The sequence below is a fragment of the Monopterus albus genome, unplaced genomic scaffold (assembly GCF_001952655.1).
Source record: "Monopterus albus unplaced genomic scaffold, M_albus_1.0 scaffold204.1, whole genome shotgun sequence".
Lineage (NCBI taxonomy): Eukaryota > Metazoa > Chordata > Actinopteri > Synbranchiformes > Synbranchidae > Monopterus > Monopterus albus.
In genome coordinates, this window is record NW_018128084.1 from 311872 (window position 1) to 328411 (window position 16540).

General features: G+C 42.4%; 1 protein-coding gene across 1 annotated transcript; it reads right to left on the reverse strand.

Annotated features, from left to right (window-relative positions):
• Positions 1-3078: 3078 nt before the first annotated feature.
• On the reverse strand, positions 3079-13884 carry LOC109970670 (leucine-rich repeat-containing protein 52). The gene is made up of 2 exons (XM_020618394.1): positions 12883-13884; positions 3079-8648 (listed from the first exon to the last, which is right to left on the reverse strand). Exons 1-2 carry the CDS (start codon positions 13529-13531, stop codon positions 8320-8322), a joined length of 978 nt encoding a protein of 325 aa, XP_020474050.1. The 5' UTR covers positions 13532-13884; the 3' UTR covers positions 3079-8319.
• Between the last annotated feature and the right edge of the window lie 2656 nt (positions 13885-16540).

A 16540-nucleotide genomic window follows, 5' to 3' on the forward strand; every position in this document is an offset into this window, starting at 1 on the left:
GTGCCACTCCTTTAGATGGCAACGAGTGGCGGTTGTTTACAGATGGTTGTTGTTTTAGAGACATTGATGGCAGCCTGCAATCTGGATGGGCAGTGGTGAGGGGTATGAGATATCTCTTGGTGTATGTAGATAGACTTACTGGCTGGCCAGAGGCGTGGCCAGCTAAAAGGGAGGACAGCAAGACCGTGATCAAACACCTCATCAACGACTATATTCCACGGCACGGATTTCCTGAAAAAATCAGGTCAGACAATGGTACTCACTTCAGAAACAAAGACTTGCAAGAGGTGGAAGCAGCTCTAGGGCTGAAACATGGATTTGGGAGTGTTTATCACCCCCAGTCACAAGGGAAAGTAGAGCGAATAAACTCCACCCTCAAACAAAAATTGGCTAAAATCTGTGCACAGACCAAACTGAATTGGGTAGATGCTCTCCCACTGGCCCTCATGTCAGTAAGGCAGTCTGTGAACTCCTCAACTGGGTTCACCCTGTATGAGCTCACTACTGGCAGGCAGTTCCCAGGACCAGCATCTAAGCTATCATGGGTTCCAGGTAAGCCAGACACACGCAACACCCAACAATTATATGAACAATTAAAATCTCTTGTTCACAGCTTCACCAGTCTAGCTACTGTCCCCACATCTCCTAGCGCCCATACTGATCCACATACGGCTGATTGGGTCCTGTTGAAAGTGATAAAACGGAAGTGGAGTGAGCCACGGTGGACTGGACCCTACAAGGTATTTGAGAGGACGTCACATGCCGTCCACCTGCAGGGCAAAGGAGAGACGTGGTACCACTGGCGCCAGTGTGCCCCGGCATGCAGATCTAGAACAGGTGGGAAAAGGGGCAGAATAATCCCCTCACCTGTGAGACACACAGGTAGTCTACCCTGATTGTGTTGAAGATGACATACCAGGAAGAGAAGTAGACGACAGGCTCTCCAGAACTTTATCACATTATTTTGTGCACCATTGGGCTTCTGTAATATTGAATCAAGGTTGTTTGTTTGTATTCTGGTGAGTTAGCTTATCCTCCAAAGACAAAGGCAACATGTTTTGGTATGGTAAGTGGTGGGTTCTGGGGCTCCTGACTCTGAACTCCCCCACCTACATAGACGCCATTGGGGTTCCGCGTGGGGTTCCAGATGAATATAAATTAGCTGATCAAATAGCTGCAGGTTTTGAAAACGTTCCAATTATAGCGGCTTTGTTTCCTGTCACCCCTAATAAGAATGTTGACCGCATTAACTATGTTCACTACAATGTACAGTACTGCGTCTCGCCAATCTTACAAGAGATGCTGTGGAAGGCCTCTCTGAGCAATTGGCCCCCACTTCCCTTATGGCTGTTCAGAACAGAATAGCTCTAGACATGCTGCTAGCAAAAGGGAGTTGTACTTGATACAGCTCCCATACAAGGGAGTTTTCTTTGGGAAAGTAATGATCAATTCCAGCTGCATAATGGAGGAATGTGTAGGAATGTGTAGGGGAGGGGGAGGAATAGAATATAACACACAGTTTTGGTAATTTCACTTCAGATCATCTGCTCTGCTGCTTGCTGTATGATCTCCAGATATATCTGCAATAAAAGGTAATAGTGCATTATGATATTTGGTGTCTTTCCACTATCTGGACTCGAGAGAAGTCTGGGACTTCACACTTTGTACAAAGTTAATATTTATTGTTTGAAATATTTCTTGATTTATACAAGATAACTACACAAGCAGACTCAAAGCATCCCCAAAGAGAGAAAAAATGAGCTCAAAAAGTAAAAAAAACAAAAAACTACCACATTGGTTTTGCATTATTTTTGTTGTTTTGTGTGTTTTTCAGTCTGGGTGCCAGGAGGGGTTAGGGCCTTTTACCTGTTGGTGCCCAGGGCCTCATTTTCTCATAATCCACCCATGTCTGAGAGCTACTCATCATTCTTATACCAGAACACAAACTGATCTCAAAACCAAACCAGCTGAATGAGCTAACTGTTTTATTAATGTCCAATACGCACACTGTGTAATAAAAACATGTTAAACTAAATCAGTCTTCATCAGAGTATCATTCTGAGAAAATGTCTTTCCCTTCACTAATGAAAACCATATTTTATACAGTTCATGTGATTTCTGCATTCATGTGTTGTAAAAACAATGGGATGATGGTTATTGTAGTCTGGGATGGCTTTAAATGCAGAATTAACATTTTGCACTTTGGTATTTTGTACAAGTTAAATAAGTGCTTGTAAGGCAGATTTGGTTACCTTTGAACAGAGCCAGATTAGCTAGTTTTTCTATTCTGAACTAAGTTAACTAGCTGTCGGTGGCAGCTTCATTTTTACATACAGTCCTGTCAACAGTGCTGTTACGCTCCTCATCTAACTATGCAAATATCCATATTTCCCAGCATAGTGAACTATTCTGTTAGGAGAAGAAGATGGGCACTGACAAAAAGCTAGAAACTGACTGGTTCCACGAAGGACTTATGAACAAAAATATCTTTAGATGAGTTAAATACAGCAAGGGTGTGCTAAAGAGAGATGTGCCACAGATATGAGGAATAGAGTGAGTCAACAGATAGTAGAGACCTTTCCATGCTTCAAGATTGTTTGTGCAAAAATGCCAATGACCAATCTGAAGATTCCCCATCTCAGAAATATAACTGTGCTGCTTTTGAGTTAGAGCTTAGTGTGAGTGTTATCTTGTGCAGCCAGCTCTACTGGATTAACACAGCTGTGAACCAGTCTGGGCACCCAGAATACACTCATGTACAGTACAATGCAACACATCTCCAACTGCGACGATGTATGCATATGTGTATGGCTTTTAACTTGTGTCGGGCAGTTTCTGCAGTTCTTACAGTATGTGTATCTGTGCTGCTCTGTGTGTGAGCTAACAAGGGCCCAGTGTAGACCATAAGGGCAGCATACAGGCTTTTGACTTGGATGCTAATTAGACACCCGTTAACCTTCGAAATACCCAGACAGCAAAAGATGGAGAAAGTACATTCAAAGAGCAGGAAAAGGTTGCAACAACAAGACAAAGTTAAAAAAAAAACTTGCATAATTGTGATGCATAAAAGGACACCGTCTCTTCTCAAATAACCTTTTATTTCTGGGGAAGGATAGAGAGTTGGCAGGCCCCTGAGCCTGTGTGTAGATATGTAACAGCATCCTCCTCTCTGCCAGTGGGAACAGGGGCTTACTTACCATCAACCAATAGCCACATTCCCAGTGGAGGGCTAAGCAGTGCTTGTCAATATCAAGTCCAACTGAAAATGTAACACAAGATTGAACTAATATTTCAGCAATTTGAAATAAACCCCAGCTGACAGAAAACTTATGGTGATAATGAGAGAGAGAGAAATGAAGCTGAAGAAAACTGAAAAGTTCATAATGAAACCCAGGTGTTTTGTATGTGTTTCCCCTTCTCTGCGCTTCACTATGGTCTAAATATGAAATGACAGATCGTTAAAGCATGAGTACAAAACAGGAGTACTCATTATACACAGTTTATATGTTTACAGTTGTAAGCATCAGAAATATATTTAACTTAATATAAGTCACAGCAGTTCTTTCATGTCTCGGCTCCAGTGCCTGTCATGTTGCAGCTTAGTGCAGCAGTACGGGGTGCTGTCACTGGTGCAATTTGATGCTGTCGTTCATCTGAGCCAGTGATTAATGATGAAATGTTTATGAAATAACTGAAATACAGTCATCCAGTTTCCAAGCACCAGTCACCGCAAACATATCCTCTTTTCCAACTTTAGGGTGAGTCGTCCACTGCTCCATGACTAAAGGAGTTTTTCCCATTTTGCTTGTTTGTGCCTGTGTATGTATGTGAGTCAGCATGTTTGTTTAATATAGCTGTGTCAGAGGCCTGTTACGGTTGGCTAGAGCCGCTTATCCTTGATGTCACATCTCCCATCTGTGGACAATTTACAGTAGCCAGTTCCCTTCAGCTCAGTAGATAACCACAACGGGTCAAAAACATATGAGCTGAGGAAGGAAATAAGACTGTAGGAGCGTCTGTGTCCAAAAGCTGTTTGCATTTCCTCATCAGTTAACTGAATTGGCTCACAGTCACAGCTACGCTGTTGAAGTGACCATAGCCAGCTGAGTGCAGCTCTGTCCTGAAGCACATCCTGACCATTGTTATCTCTGCCTGGCTGATTAATGACAGGACACATAGAAACAAACAAACGTTCATTCTCAAGCACATTGATATCCCCATTAGTACCATATGTCAACTATAAGGAGTAGTTCAGCATTATGGGAAATACAGTTATTTGTTTTCTTGTTGAGGTAGAGAAGATCGATGCCTGTCTCGTGTGCTTAATACAAAGCTACAGTCAGTAGCCGCTCAGCTTAGCTTAGTATAAAGACTGGTATTGGTCTTCTCACCTTGGTCTCAGCATGAAAGCTAATATTTCCCCAAATTCCTAACTCTTACAAATGTTTGATTTTGTTGTTTAGATGATGTGGCCATGATGATGCCATTTTGGTTAGTGCCTGTAATGTAGTGTTTTGTGAACATAGAGCACTTATTCTAATGTTTTACACAGTGGCTGTAATAAGAGATGATCTGAGTTGGAGTCAGAGGCAGAACTGAAGCTATTGTCTGTGTGTCTGAGCACATGCATACATGAGCCTAAATATGGGGTGAGTGTGCAATGTGGGGGTGTAAAAAGTGCAGGATAGTGCAATTCAGCCCATCCACTTAGTACTGTACATCATTTAGTATATGCTGTTAACAGCATATTTGGCTGTGATACAAGACCTCCATGGAACAATCAGTTTTCAAAGCCAGGTGGTGGCCTACAAAAGAGCAGCACCTACATACATCTTTATTAAGCAATGGAGATGTGGCTATTCCTTGTTATTCCATCTGTGTCACTGTGCTGACATGAATTAGAGCAGCCAGCTCTCCTGTTTCCAGGCTGCACCCTCACCCTTGCCTATGGCATCACACGGCTTAATCAGTTTGCTTAGCAGAATGTAAAACACCCTCGTAGCCGAGATATGGTATATGCATGTGTCTTATATAGATAAAAATGAGAGTTTAATACACACACCTTGGTAGACATGCATACTGTATGATGCAATGCATTTTGTATATACTGTAGGAAACAGTACATGAGAGCAACCAGTGGTTGAGATGTTCAGAGGCAACTTACTGGTACAGTACATGAGTCACTACCTTGGATCGACACTGTTGGCATCGCGTTACATATGCTGTACCAGTAAGTCTGCTTAGGTCAGTACATCTGTACATGCTTAGATATTCATACTGCTATAAGTCACAATCACTCCTTTATATGATGACAGAGTGTACACAAACACACACGTAATGCGCACACACAAGGTTCATTCCCCAGCATTTTATATCAGTGGTGTACAATGGTGTATTATTATTGTACTGTTGCTGCATTAGTTTTGCCAGTTAGCTCATTTTGGACAAATCTCCCTAATATGCAAATGTGAGTGCTGGTAAATAATGTGAGGAAAGGTTTCTCAGCAGCACTGCAGATGACATTACAGAAAGACAAAAGTGGATTGCAGAATGACCATTCTGATACATAGACCACATGCTGAAAAATCCAGTTCTTCACAGTTACATTTGGTAGCACTGCTACTGCCTCACTTCTCACAACCAAGTGTGCACAGTTTAATGGGCAAAATCACATAATACCAACATAACAGATGCTTGTAAGGTCAAACATTTTGACTTGTAGTTGAAAAAGCACACGTATAATGAAGATTCTTTTCAGGTGTCCAAGCAAGCCATGTTTATGTGACAGTGAGCCAGCATGCACAATACTAGGACCCCGAAACTAAAGTAGCTGCATGGAATTCAGACACCATCAGTTTTACCATTTACACCTGTGCTTTTCTCACTGTAACATGTGAAACTGTTTTCAGTGAAAAAGATCTCTTTTACTTTGCAAAGTTCAACACAGAGGAGAACATACTGGAGTAACCACCTATTGATTTTCCCAACAAGAATGTGGTTCCCTCCTGCTCCTTCCTAAGCTAATAACAGTCGATGTTGGGGTGAATGAAGCGGGACAGTGAGATAACTCTAAGCAAAAAGGATACGATTGTGAGCTGGGTTTATGATCTAGGATGTTGAAAACTGGAGGCAAAACCTCAAACACAATAGACATTGATCTCATAGTTTAGTGATATTTGCCAGTGTGGGCTGAAATGAAACTGCTGTTCTTCCTGATAGCAGTACCCGTCTTACTGCTGTGAAATTGTCAGGACAGGGTCTAGGCTGAAGAAATCATCCATCCATCCTGAACATGTCACCAGTCTATCACAGGGCTGACACACAGAGACAGACAGCCTTCCACACTCACACCAGCGGTCACCATTCAACCTAGCCTGCATGTTTTTGGACTGTGGGAGGAAGCTGGAGTACCCGGGGGGAAACCCACGCAGGCACAAAGGAGAACATGCAAACTCCACACAGACAGGCCCCGGTCGGCCAAGAGATTCACACCCACAACCTTCTTGTTGTGAGGCTACAGTTCTGACCACTGTACCAACCATGACATTCCCTGCATAAATCAATTCAAAAACAAATATGACTGTAATCCACTTACTAATACATTTAAATGTTTCCACATTTTTCACAAAACACTTGACATAATATATTTAGGGTCTTTTGTAAATTGTGGAAAATTCAGTTTCCTTGCTTATTTCAATTAACTAGTCAATCACAAAGATTAACACACACACACACACACACACATAAGACTTTGGGGTGCATCAACAGTGCAGGCAGAAACAGACAGGACGCTGCACTCAAACCAGTAGCCCAACAAAGAAAGGATGAAGTCAATTATCCTGCTCCTGTTTACTTGCTCAAACAGACCTCAGCAGCCGGAACATTCTGACTCTCAACTTGCTGCTCTTCTGAAGCAGATTGACAAACTCTTATGTGCAAAAGCTCAGTCACTCATAGAGCTATATCAGACACCTCTGTGGCTGCAGGTAGGGCATTGCATTTGTACATTTTTCACACATCTGCACAGGCATAAACACACTGCACAAAAGCATGTGATCCTCTCTTTTCATACCTGTCTATAGAAATACCACTGTTTTCAATGTTACGTATGTAGAGGCTGTGAAGCTGTGTCAATTTTGTGACTATGCATGGAGGAAAATTTGTTTGTGTGCAAGCAATGCTGTGTAAGCAGGGTCTAGAAATAGATCGTCACATAGCAGCTGTATCCATTTCGTAATATTACACATAGGAAAAATAGCATAATATGGTTGACTAGTTTTCCAGCCTTGGGAAAAACAGTCCTTGTCTTTTGATTCTGGTCTTATCCTGCCGGTGCTAATTTTGGAAATAGCCTACTATATGGGTACAAAAAGTAACAGTGGCTTTTACCAAATATAGTAAGTAAAGCTCAAAATAGGTGTGTGAAAAGCCCAGTTGATGGTCTGAGCAGGACCTTATTAAGCACTGCTGCTCCTTTGCTGCTCTTACTTTGACCCAGATTGTGGTTAAAGGAAACTTTCACATTATGGGAAACACTCTTATTTACTCTCTTGCCAAGAGTTTGATGTGAAGATTGATGATGCTCTCAGATCTGTCAGTTAAATATGAGGCTTCAGCCAGCAGCTGGTTAGCTTAGCTAATCTTAGCATACAGACTGGAAAAAGATAGCATGGCTCTGTCCAAAGTTAACAAAATGACCTAAAATAAAACTAAAGCTCACTATTTAACATACATACCATTTGTTTTATTTATACAACAACTGAATAAGAAGAATAAAAGAACAATAGAATAAAAGAAGAAGAATTAAAGGGACAGTTCACTGTTTTGTTGGGGGTTGTGTGCAGACTATTTGTTGCCTGGGAGGAGCTGACTCCAGGAAGTTGCTTGTTCCCTACCAAGAAAACAAAAAGCATATAATTTGAGAAGCCTGGAGGTGTTGGTACACAGATTTTGTTACCTCATGACAGAGCCAAGGTAGCTGCTTCCAAGATAACCAGCTTTACTGAAACAGGCTGCTTTGTCAGCAGGTATGACAATTTCCCAGTCAAACAGAATCTAATCGTATATAAAGTCATAAATTTGCATGCCCAAGTAATGGGGACTTCCACAATAGCAGCCAGAGAGTGTGTTACATCACCTGAAAGCTGAAATAAGTATAAATGAGTGGCATGACATTTCCACACACTGCTGAATCCTCTCTTTTCTCTTTCTGAGAAGGGCAAGTTAAACAGACTCAGTTTGACTGGAGTGGGCAGCAAAGTCCTAGATATTGACAGGAGGCACTGTGGGAATCCATGTGGGCAGGGTAGGATTCATCTTTTACACAGTATGTGAGGTTTTTAAATTCCCATTGCCGTGGCTGTTCCTGGCCCGTGAGGTCCAGCCCTTGGAGCTGGGTTCTTCCTCGTCGTCCACATCCTGTTGTTCACCTTTCTTCTTGATGTAGCGCTCATAGAGCACCATTATGACACCCATCACCCAGGCTGACACAGTGCCAGCAGCAAAGATGACAAAGCCAATGACAACAAAGAAAAGGTAGTCCCAGGAACCCAGAGTCTGGTGGCATAACGTCCGTAACTGGATGCCCACCTCACTCAGACGACGGCCTTGCATGTCAGCGGGTGAGCCACACACCGTCTGGCCTTCATCTGTTATGCAGACACACACCAGAAAGGAATGATGAGGATTAATCACAGGACAAAACATTGTTGTTAGGAAACACAATGTAAACTTTTTAACACTCCATTTCCCTCCTTTCTTCTATATCAAATATCCAGGGTTGAGGAAACAAACAACACACAGTAAACAGGTCAGCTGTCCTGGAGTAGCATCATCCAGACTACTGAGCCATCTTATTCTGTGCTGAAGGCACAGGTTTGCATTTCTTCTTCTCTTTGTCAGGTGAGTCACAGGACAGTGACATTCTGAATACACATAACTGTGCCAGTAGGAAGTAAAACTATGTTGTCTCTGTTATATCAAAACAACATGCACACATACAGTAATTCATTTTAAAACCCCTGAAAAGTTGGGAAAGTGTTTTTCTATAACATCCCATATTCATGGGAATATGCAGAATTAAATTTAAAAAAAAAGAGCCATGGAATAATTATTCAAATTCCTTTCTCTCCAACAGGATTCGAGAATGACTTGGGCCTTTGGGTCAGCCTGAAACTACAGATAATAAAGTTTGACATCATCAGGCACCGGGCATGACCATGACTAAGAACTTGCTGAAATATACAAATCTTACTAAAAGTGTTAGACATTCCTCTTTCAGAAAACAACAGTAGATGGTTGAAATTTCAAAGGCCTATCAGTCAGTATTAAACACACCATGTGATGGAGGTTGAGCTCTGCAGCAGCTGACAAGAGAAACATTTTCAGAAAATAATCCTGAAGCTTTTTACTGTGAGCACAGACAGAATGCTGTCATCTCCATACAGCCACTATTTTAATTGGCTTCTGCTTTTTTAAGCTTTTGTCCTAGGGGGGATTCCCACTGGGGGAGCTCAAAAGACTTCTGCAAGTTTCTGCACAGGGAATAGTTTTCTCTAACCCTATTACTACACCAAAAGTCTGAAAATAGACATTTCCATTTTGCTGTTGTAGTTTGCTCTGGAATCTGTAAAAATGTGAATTCTGCATGGAGACATACTGGTTTGACTTTGTACAAGATACTGGGAAAATGTAGACCATCACACAATAAAAGTGTATTTTACCTGAAAAACCTGTGCTAATGCTGCAGCTCTGGAATAACCCCGTATCTTCAATTAAGAAACTCAAGCACTGTTTTATTGACACCCATTAGGTTCCAAACATATACCTACTCATTTTAACTGATTATACATATGATGTATTTGACAAAAATTGGTATTCTGTGTTTCATTTTTTCATACAACTAAATGGTCAGTGTTTAGGTCCAATAGTTCAAGTTCCTGCCACAATACTGGAAGTGGCAGGAGTGGGCACTTTTTAATTGTTTATCCAATACTTTTAGCTAACAGTTTCAACTCTTCATCCATTGCTTTTTAGCTGGGTTTAGCTTAGGTTTTAGCTAACCTACTTATTTCAGTGTATACACTGATTTTGGCTAAGTAATTCAACCGTATTTCTAATACTTTTAGCAGTTTCTCCTGTTTATCCATTATGTTTAATTAAATATATAAACTGTTTATCTGTTATTTTTTCAGCTATTTCCCTGTTGAAACCATTTATCCATCAGTTTCAGCTGTTTTAACTCCTCTTCTATGTTGCCAAATAGTTTACACAGCCTCTTTGTGGCAACATGTGGTGATATAACTGACTCAGGTTGGTGGGAGGTGTGATTTGACAGCAGGTCAGTGAGATCATACTGTAGCTTTCAATCAAATCACTTGACAAGTTCATTTCATAGACTGCCTCAAATGCATATTTTCCTCATTTTTTATCCACTCTGTCATACATCTCTGTTCTTATCCTAATGGAAGCTCTTGTGTTGTTCACAGAGCTGAAACGAGCATTCAGCTGAAGAATTCAAAGCCTGCTGTGATCCTGTCAAAGGCTGCTGCTGAGCACTGTTCACACAGTGTGCTGCAACAAACACACACATTCATGTATGCAGACACACATGCACACTCCATCTTACCATATATGCATGCACAAATGCTCTCCATGAGACTTAACCTTCTTATCTTCTGTCTCTGTCATTGCATTGTCTAATAATGTGTGCATGTACAGCTGTGATGTGTGTGTGTATGTGGAAGGAAACCCCTCTGGCTTCACCCCCCCACAAAGCACTGGCATAGAAGAAGCATAGAAGAGGGCTTTCCCTCTCCCATTCCCTCATCCACACTCTGCTCTATTTCTAGATGGGCCCTTTATATAACAGCTGAGAGACTACTAATCTAGCCAGAAAGGCGAGACTGAGGAGAATCTGTTGGTTCCTTCATGAAGCGCTCTCTCTCTCACTCGCTCACTTGTTTGCTATTGATGCATTTCCTAAACCAACCAGACATGCGAGCCATGTTGCATGAATTAGGTGTGACCCAGACAAGAAAGAACTAGGCTGCGAAGACAGAGCCTGCAGCCAAAGCACAGCAATCTCCAAAATGTTGATGTCTAAATAGATGAATCAGTGAGTATTTGTGGGCTTGTATGCGTGTGTGCCCACATAGGTGAGAGCTTCTGCATAGTTTAAAAAAACAAAGTGCTCCGTTTATAAGAAAATCAAGTATATTGTCTGTCATGAAAGACATGACTAGTCTGTGTATACCCAAAAGAGAATGTGTGTGCCCTCTCCCATGCTGGCAGCTGTCACTGGAAGAGGCTCTACTCCAACTTATGGATAAAAGGCAGTGAGCAGCAGGAAAACAGGACAGCAAGATTTGTTCTGGATTTGGACTAAGTTCACAAGGACCACTGTGAACAGGAGTGTGTGTGTGTGTGTGTGTGTTGTGTGTGTGTGTGTGTGTGTGTATATGTGTGTGTATGGAAGGCAGGAGGATGCCGCCTTAGTATGTGTGAAGAGTGTATTATAGCTATGGTGGTGAATTATGACTGGCTTCTTGTTCAGTAAAGCACACTATAAATAGCAGTTGACCTTGTGCATAGTGACACATCCACACCAAAGCATAAGCATAATAACTCAAAGTAAAAAAAAAAAGGTTAGACACATCTATCAGTTTGACAGGAACAATACAAAAGAGGAACAATACTAGATGGTGCAACTTTGATGCATTCCTCACACCTGCAGCACAGTATCCCACTAGCTGAATAGAATATAAATGAGCCATTTATAGAGGAAAGACTCTCCTGTTTCCTCTCAAAGTGCAAAAAAACAGGGCTGAATTAATGAACACAGTTGCCAGGAGAGAAATCAAATGGCTCCCTGCTGCCGATCTTCTTTCACTGGTTTAGTTACTCGATAGTCTGAGTGCTGACACGCTGCACTGCTGTCACCTGTGCCTGATCCCACTGAAAGCTGAGATAGGGCTGAACTTTGCAGACGTCAGTAAAACGCATGAAGCTGTGGTTACATATTTTGCATATGATACACTCTATCATGTAATACAGTGGGGGATGTTAACAATCAAAAAATTCTGAACAGATTTTTATCACCTCCTCTTTTTGTATGTTTAATTGGCACCTCCTTTATTAGGCTTTATGAATTGTTAATAAGCAGTTATAAATCAATAATAACACTTTTGGGGTTTCCAGGTTTTGAAAAATCATTCTAGCTGCTGTTTTGCTGGAGGAGGATAACTATCAATGTGGCTGAGGCCCCTGAACACCAGTAGCCCTGAATGATCACGTCTTACTGTGTAACTGATTCGTGCAAATTAAAATGAAAATATACATATAGCACTAAAGTGACAAAGGGCCTCAAGGTGGATCCTGACTCATTCTATAATTTTGAAGGCCCTTGGAACAAAATGTTATTTTAAGGCTATCATTATTTCAGTATTGCTCTTATTTGTTGCATAGTCCAAAATCAAAGTGTTTAATTAAATTACCATAGAAGTGTACACGTTCTGCCCAAAGTGGGAGAAACGGGGGGTGGGGGGGTCATTATAGCACTGAGGTCCCATAACCCAACTAGAAAGATTTTTCCAACTGGTAAACAGGCGACTTGTGACTGATAAAGCATGGGTAAATAACCTATCAACAATTTATGACACCACTAGTTACAGCATATACACTCTATAAACTCTTAGTCGACTATTTAAGTTGTCTGCTTTCCCTTTCATAATCATTTCTAAGATGTCTGCAGCTAATATAAAACACTTAGAGCTGCTCTGCCTCTGGAGCATATTAATATTAAGGAAAGAGCAAGACTGAGGAGTAATATTGATGTTATATCACCTTATATGGCAGAATAAATTAGAATAGATAACATAACACCTTGAAACTTGAAGCCCTCCAGGTGGACCCACAGGCAGAGGTCCTCGTTGATGCACTCGCAGCTCCACGGGTTCCCGCTGAGCCCCACAGAGCGCAGACCGGCCAGCGCGATCAGGGATGTGATGTTGAGGGCGGTCAGGTTGTTCCGGCTCACATCCAGAACCTGGAGGGCCGCGTTCTCCGCAAAGGCGTCTGGATGAATCTCCGACAGCCCTGGGTTGTCCGTCATCCTCAGCATCACCAGACTCGCCAAGGGGCCGAACGTCCTGTCTTCGATTCGGGTCAAATGGTTGAAGGAGAGGTCCAGGTAGGCCAGCTTGCGTAGATTCCCAAACGTTGACTCAGATATCTCCGACAGGGAGTTGTTGCTGCAGTCAAGGTACACGAGATCGGAGAGGTAGTTGAGCGTGAGCGGTGGCAGCTCCACGATACGGTTGTTGGAGATGATGAGCTGCCGCGTCGCCAGGGGCAAGTTGACCGGGAAGGTGGTCAGGTGCTGCCCGGCGCATTGAACCACCAGCTGGTCATCACACATGCACCTGTCCGGGCAGCCCGAAGAGAGCGCCGGGGATGCGACCACCCCCGTGATGAGAAGGAGCAGAACTATTAGACGCAAGGGTCGCGCGCTTGGCTGCGGGGCAAGACGCATGACACCGCTGAGGGCTTCATCCACCCCGTTTGGAGAGAGTCAGGCGCAGTCACATTCCTCATTGATACATTCCGACTAAGTTGTTTGTCTCAGAAATGATTTCCACAGAGGTCAAACCTAGAGCTTGCCTGTGGCAACCTCTTACGCGTAATGTCTCAGTTTATCCTGACTGCTGGGTTCTGGATCGCGCATCCAGTTTCTGGAACAACCAGATAGCTTCATGCTGTTTCGTATTTCATTGATTTATCGAGTTTCTTACATCAGACTACTATTCGCACAATGCAAAAGCTCACACTTCCCATTATGCCTTGCTGCTCACGATGAACACAGTCATCTGTTCCACTACATGACTGCCATCCTCTCGCTTTCCGAAACTGAACGCAAATGAGCGGGGCGCACTGAACTGCGCCGCAGATGGGGGTGGGGGTGCGCTATGAATGATCTCACGCTTTGGAGTGAGCTGGAACGAGAGCAGAGGCTCTGGGCCGCGGAGGGAATGGAAAACTATTACAGTAAGCTATATATTGAGGCCAGCATAACTCCATGTATAATTTTTGGACTTGCTTTAATAAAGGTGATGCTCCAGCTGCAAGCACAGTTATCGCCATGAGCCTCGGGTTTGTGCGCAGGTGTGAAGAAGCTGCTCCCAGATAAGATAAACAATTAGTTTCAGGATATGTATATACATATAGATTACGCAGTTTTTGTCAGCCTGGTGCGTTAGTTTTAGAGAGGGGCTGTATGTGTGTGTGTGTGTGTGTGTAGGACGAACCAGAAAGAAGACGCAGGAGCACCCAACCTGGGAAGCACATTGTGTGCGAGCACATCACATGGAGGTTTTAAATGTTAGAAACAAGTAGAGCAACGTGTTGACAGGGGGATCCCTATATGCAACGAGCCATATAATCCTAGGAAATGTTATGACGAGATGGGACAGAAGTTGTTTCCTCGTCTCTCTTGTGTCAGTATGAGTCCTGAGTCTATTCTTGGTTGTGTAGGTGTTGAAGTGCTGAATCAGACTACAGTAAGCATGAAGGACGAAGAGGAGGAGGACAGATGTACCGCTGACAGTCCGCGACAGACACCACCCCGAGCGGTACACTGACCACACTCACTCTTATCCTCTCTCACACACACAAAGTCAAATTGAGGTGTAGCGTTTTTTTTCTTCTGGTGGATGGTGTTTCTGGTGTCAAAAAATAGAGCAGGAGACCCATAGGTAGGGTTAAAGCTGATTCACACTTAACCATCCTGTAGCCTGAACCAAAGCGCACAGTCGTTTCATGTCGAGGATATTCGGTGGCTTTATGAGGACATCTAGTGACGAATAAGTGGTCGTGTTTTGTAGAGTGAGCAGCCATGCAACAATCTTCTTATTTACTGATGCATATAACTAAGCTGGTAAGAATTATCCAAGGTCCAAATTATCCATATTTATTTTGATGTAACATAAAGCTCAGTTTAATTTAATACCTCTGAACCAGCAGAACCCAGTCTTAACTCAGACTGTTTAAGTCAAAGTGTTTATTTGTCATGTGCACAGTTAGGAAACGTGTTTCCCTGTACAATGAAATTCTTACTTTGCCATCCACATGAATGCCACAAAAATACAAGTGAAATATAAAGTAGATAAATAAGTAACACAAAATCTAAGGCACTTTAAGCAGCAAATGCAGCAGTATAATAAAACCTGGTAATAAACGCCTCAGCTGTTTAGGAGTCTGATGGCAGAGGGAAAGAAAGAGCTTTTCAGTCTAGAGGTCCTGCATTTCACACTTATGAACCTCCGGCCAGAGGGTAGGGAGGCAAACAGTCCGTGCTGGGGGTGGGTGGGATCTTTGAGGATGGAGGCAGCTTTCCTACACACCCCGCGGTGGTAAATGCTCTGCAGAGAGGGCAGTGGAGTCCTGGTGATCTTCTCTGCAGTCTTTACCACTCTCTGCAGGTGCTTGACATGACTGACATGCTCCAGTTCAGTTGATTACAAAAACAAATTTACACCTTTGTTATGATAATAAGCTGTATTTTGCATTTTGCAAACAATCTGTCTTATTAATGTTGAATGGTGATGTGCACAATATGTTGTAGGTGAATGAAACAGTAAGAAGGGCGCACAGGGTCAACACCTTAGCATCCAGGTACCACGTGTGATCACACAAGATGAAAGTGCCCAGAAATGAAATATGGCAAGAGGAAGATATGAGAGTGTAGATGAAGATGTAGAGGCTACCATTTTCCAAAAAAACCCATGTAGCTCGCATCTTATACCGCCATTACATGTTACTAACTGTGTGTCTCCTCTCTCCCTTTACCTTTTTGCAGGTATCCCTGGATCCAGAGCTCTACGCTTCTGATCAGCAGTGACCAGCCGGTTTGTTGTGTCCTGATGCTTTAGACCTTACTAAGTTCCCTGAGGTGATTTTTGCTGTGCATTGGTGGTATGCAAATACAACTGAATTGAATTGAATTGAACAGAATCTTAAAGTCCTTTGTTTTGCCTGATGTTAATAGTGTGAATGTGTCACCTAGCAAGGCTTTGCTGCCTGTTGTTGCTGGTTGAACCTACCTAGTTAGTCAATTCATTAGGCAAGCCATTTTTTAAGGTCCATCCCTCACCTTCTTAGCGTACAATTTTCTCCTTTTGTTTCCCCTTATGAAGCTTTAATTCTGTTAAAATCATCTTCAGTATTGTATATTATGCATTTTATTGTTCCACTTGTTCAGTTGAGCCACAGTATAGGATGTTTAGTGTAAAAGTAAAATATTTTACATGTATTGTGCACCATTTTATATACATTTTCTCAGAATTCAACTTTAAATTCAAATTTAACATTATTGTTTGGATTCTAAAATGCTTATTCAATGAAAGAAAAGCTGAACATTTGGCAATAGGACTTCAGCCAGCATTATCACAAATACCGGCACCCCACAGGGATGTGTCCTCAGTCCCATCCTCTACACCCTGTTCACCCACAACTGTGTCGCCTCCCACAAAGACAACATCATCCT

Coding starts and splice junctions, on each gene's coding strand:
- LOC109970670 (XM_020618394.1), bottom strand. CDS start 13,531: ATGCGTCTTGCCCCGCAGCCAAGCGCGCGACCCTTGCGTCTAATAGTT. Junction 8,649..12,882: donor GGAGGGCTTCAAGTTTCAAG/GTGTTATGTTAT, acceptor TCTGCATAACAG/ATGAAGGCCAGACGGTGTGT.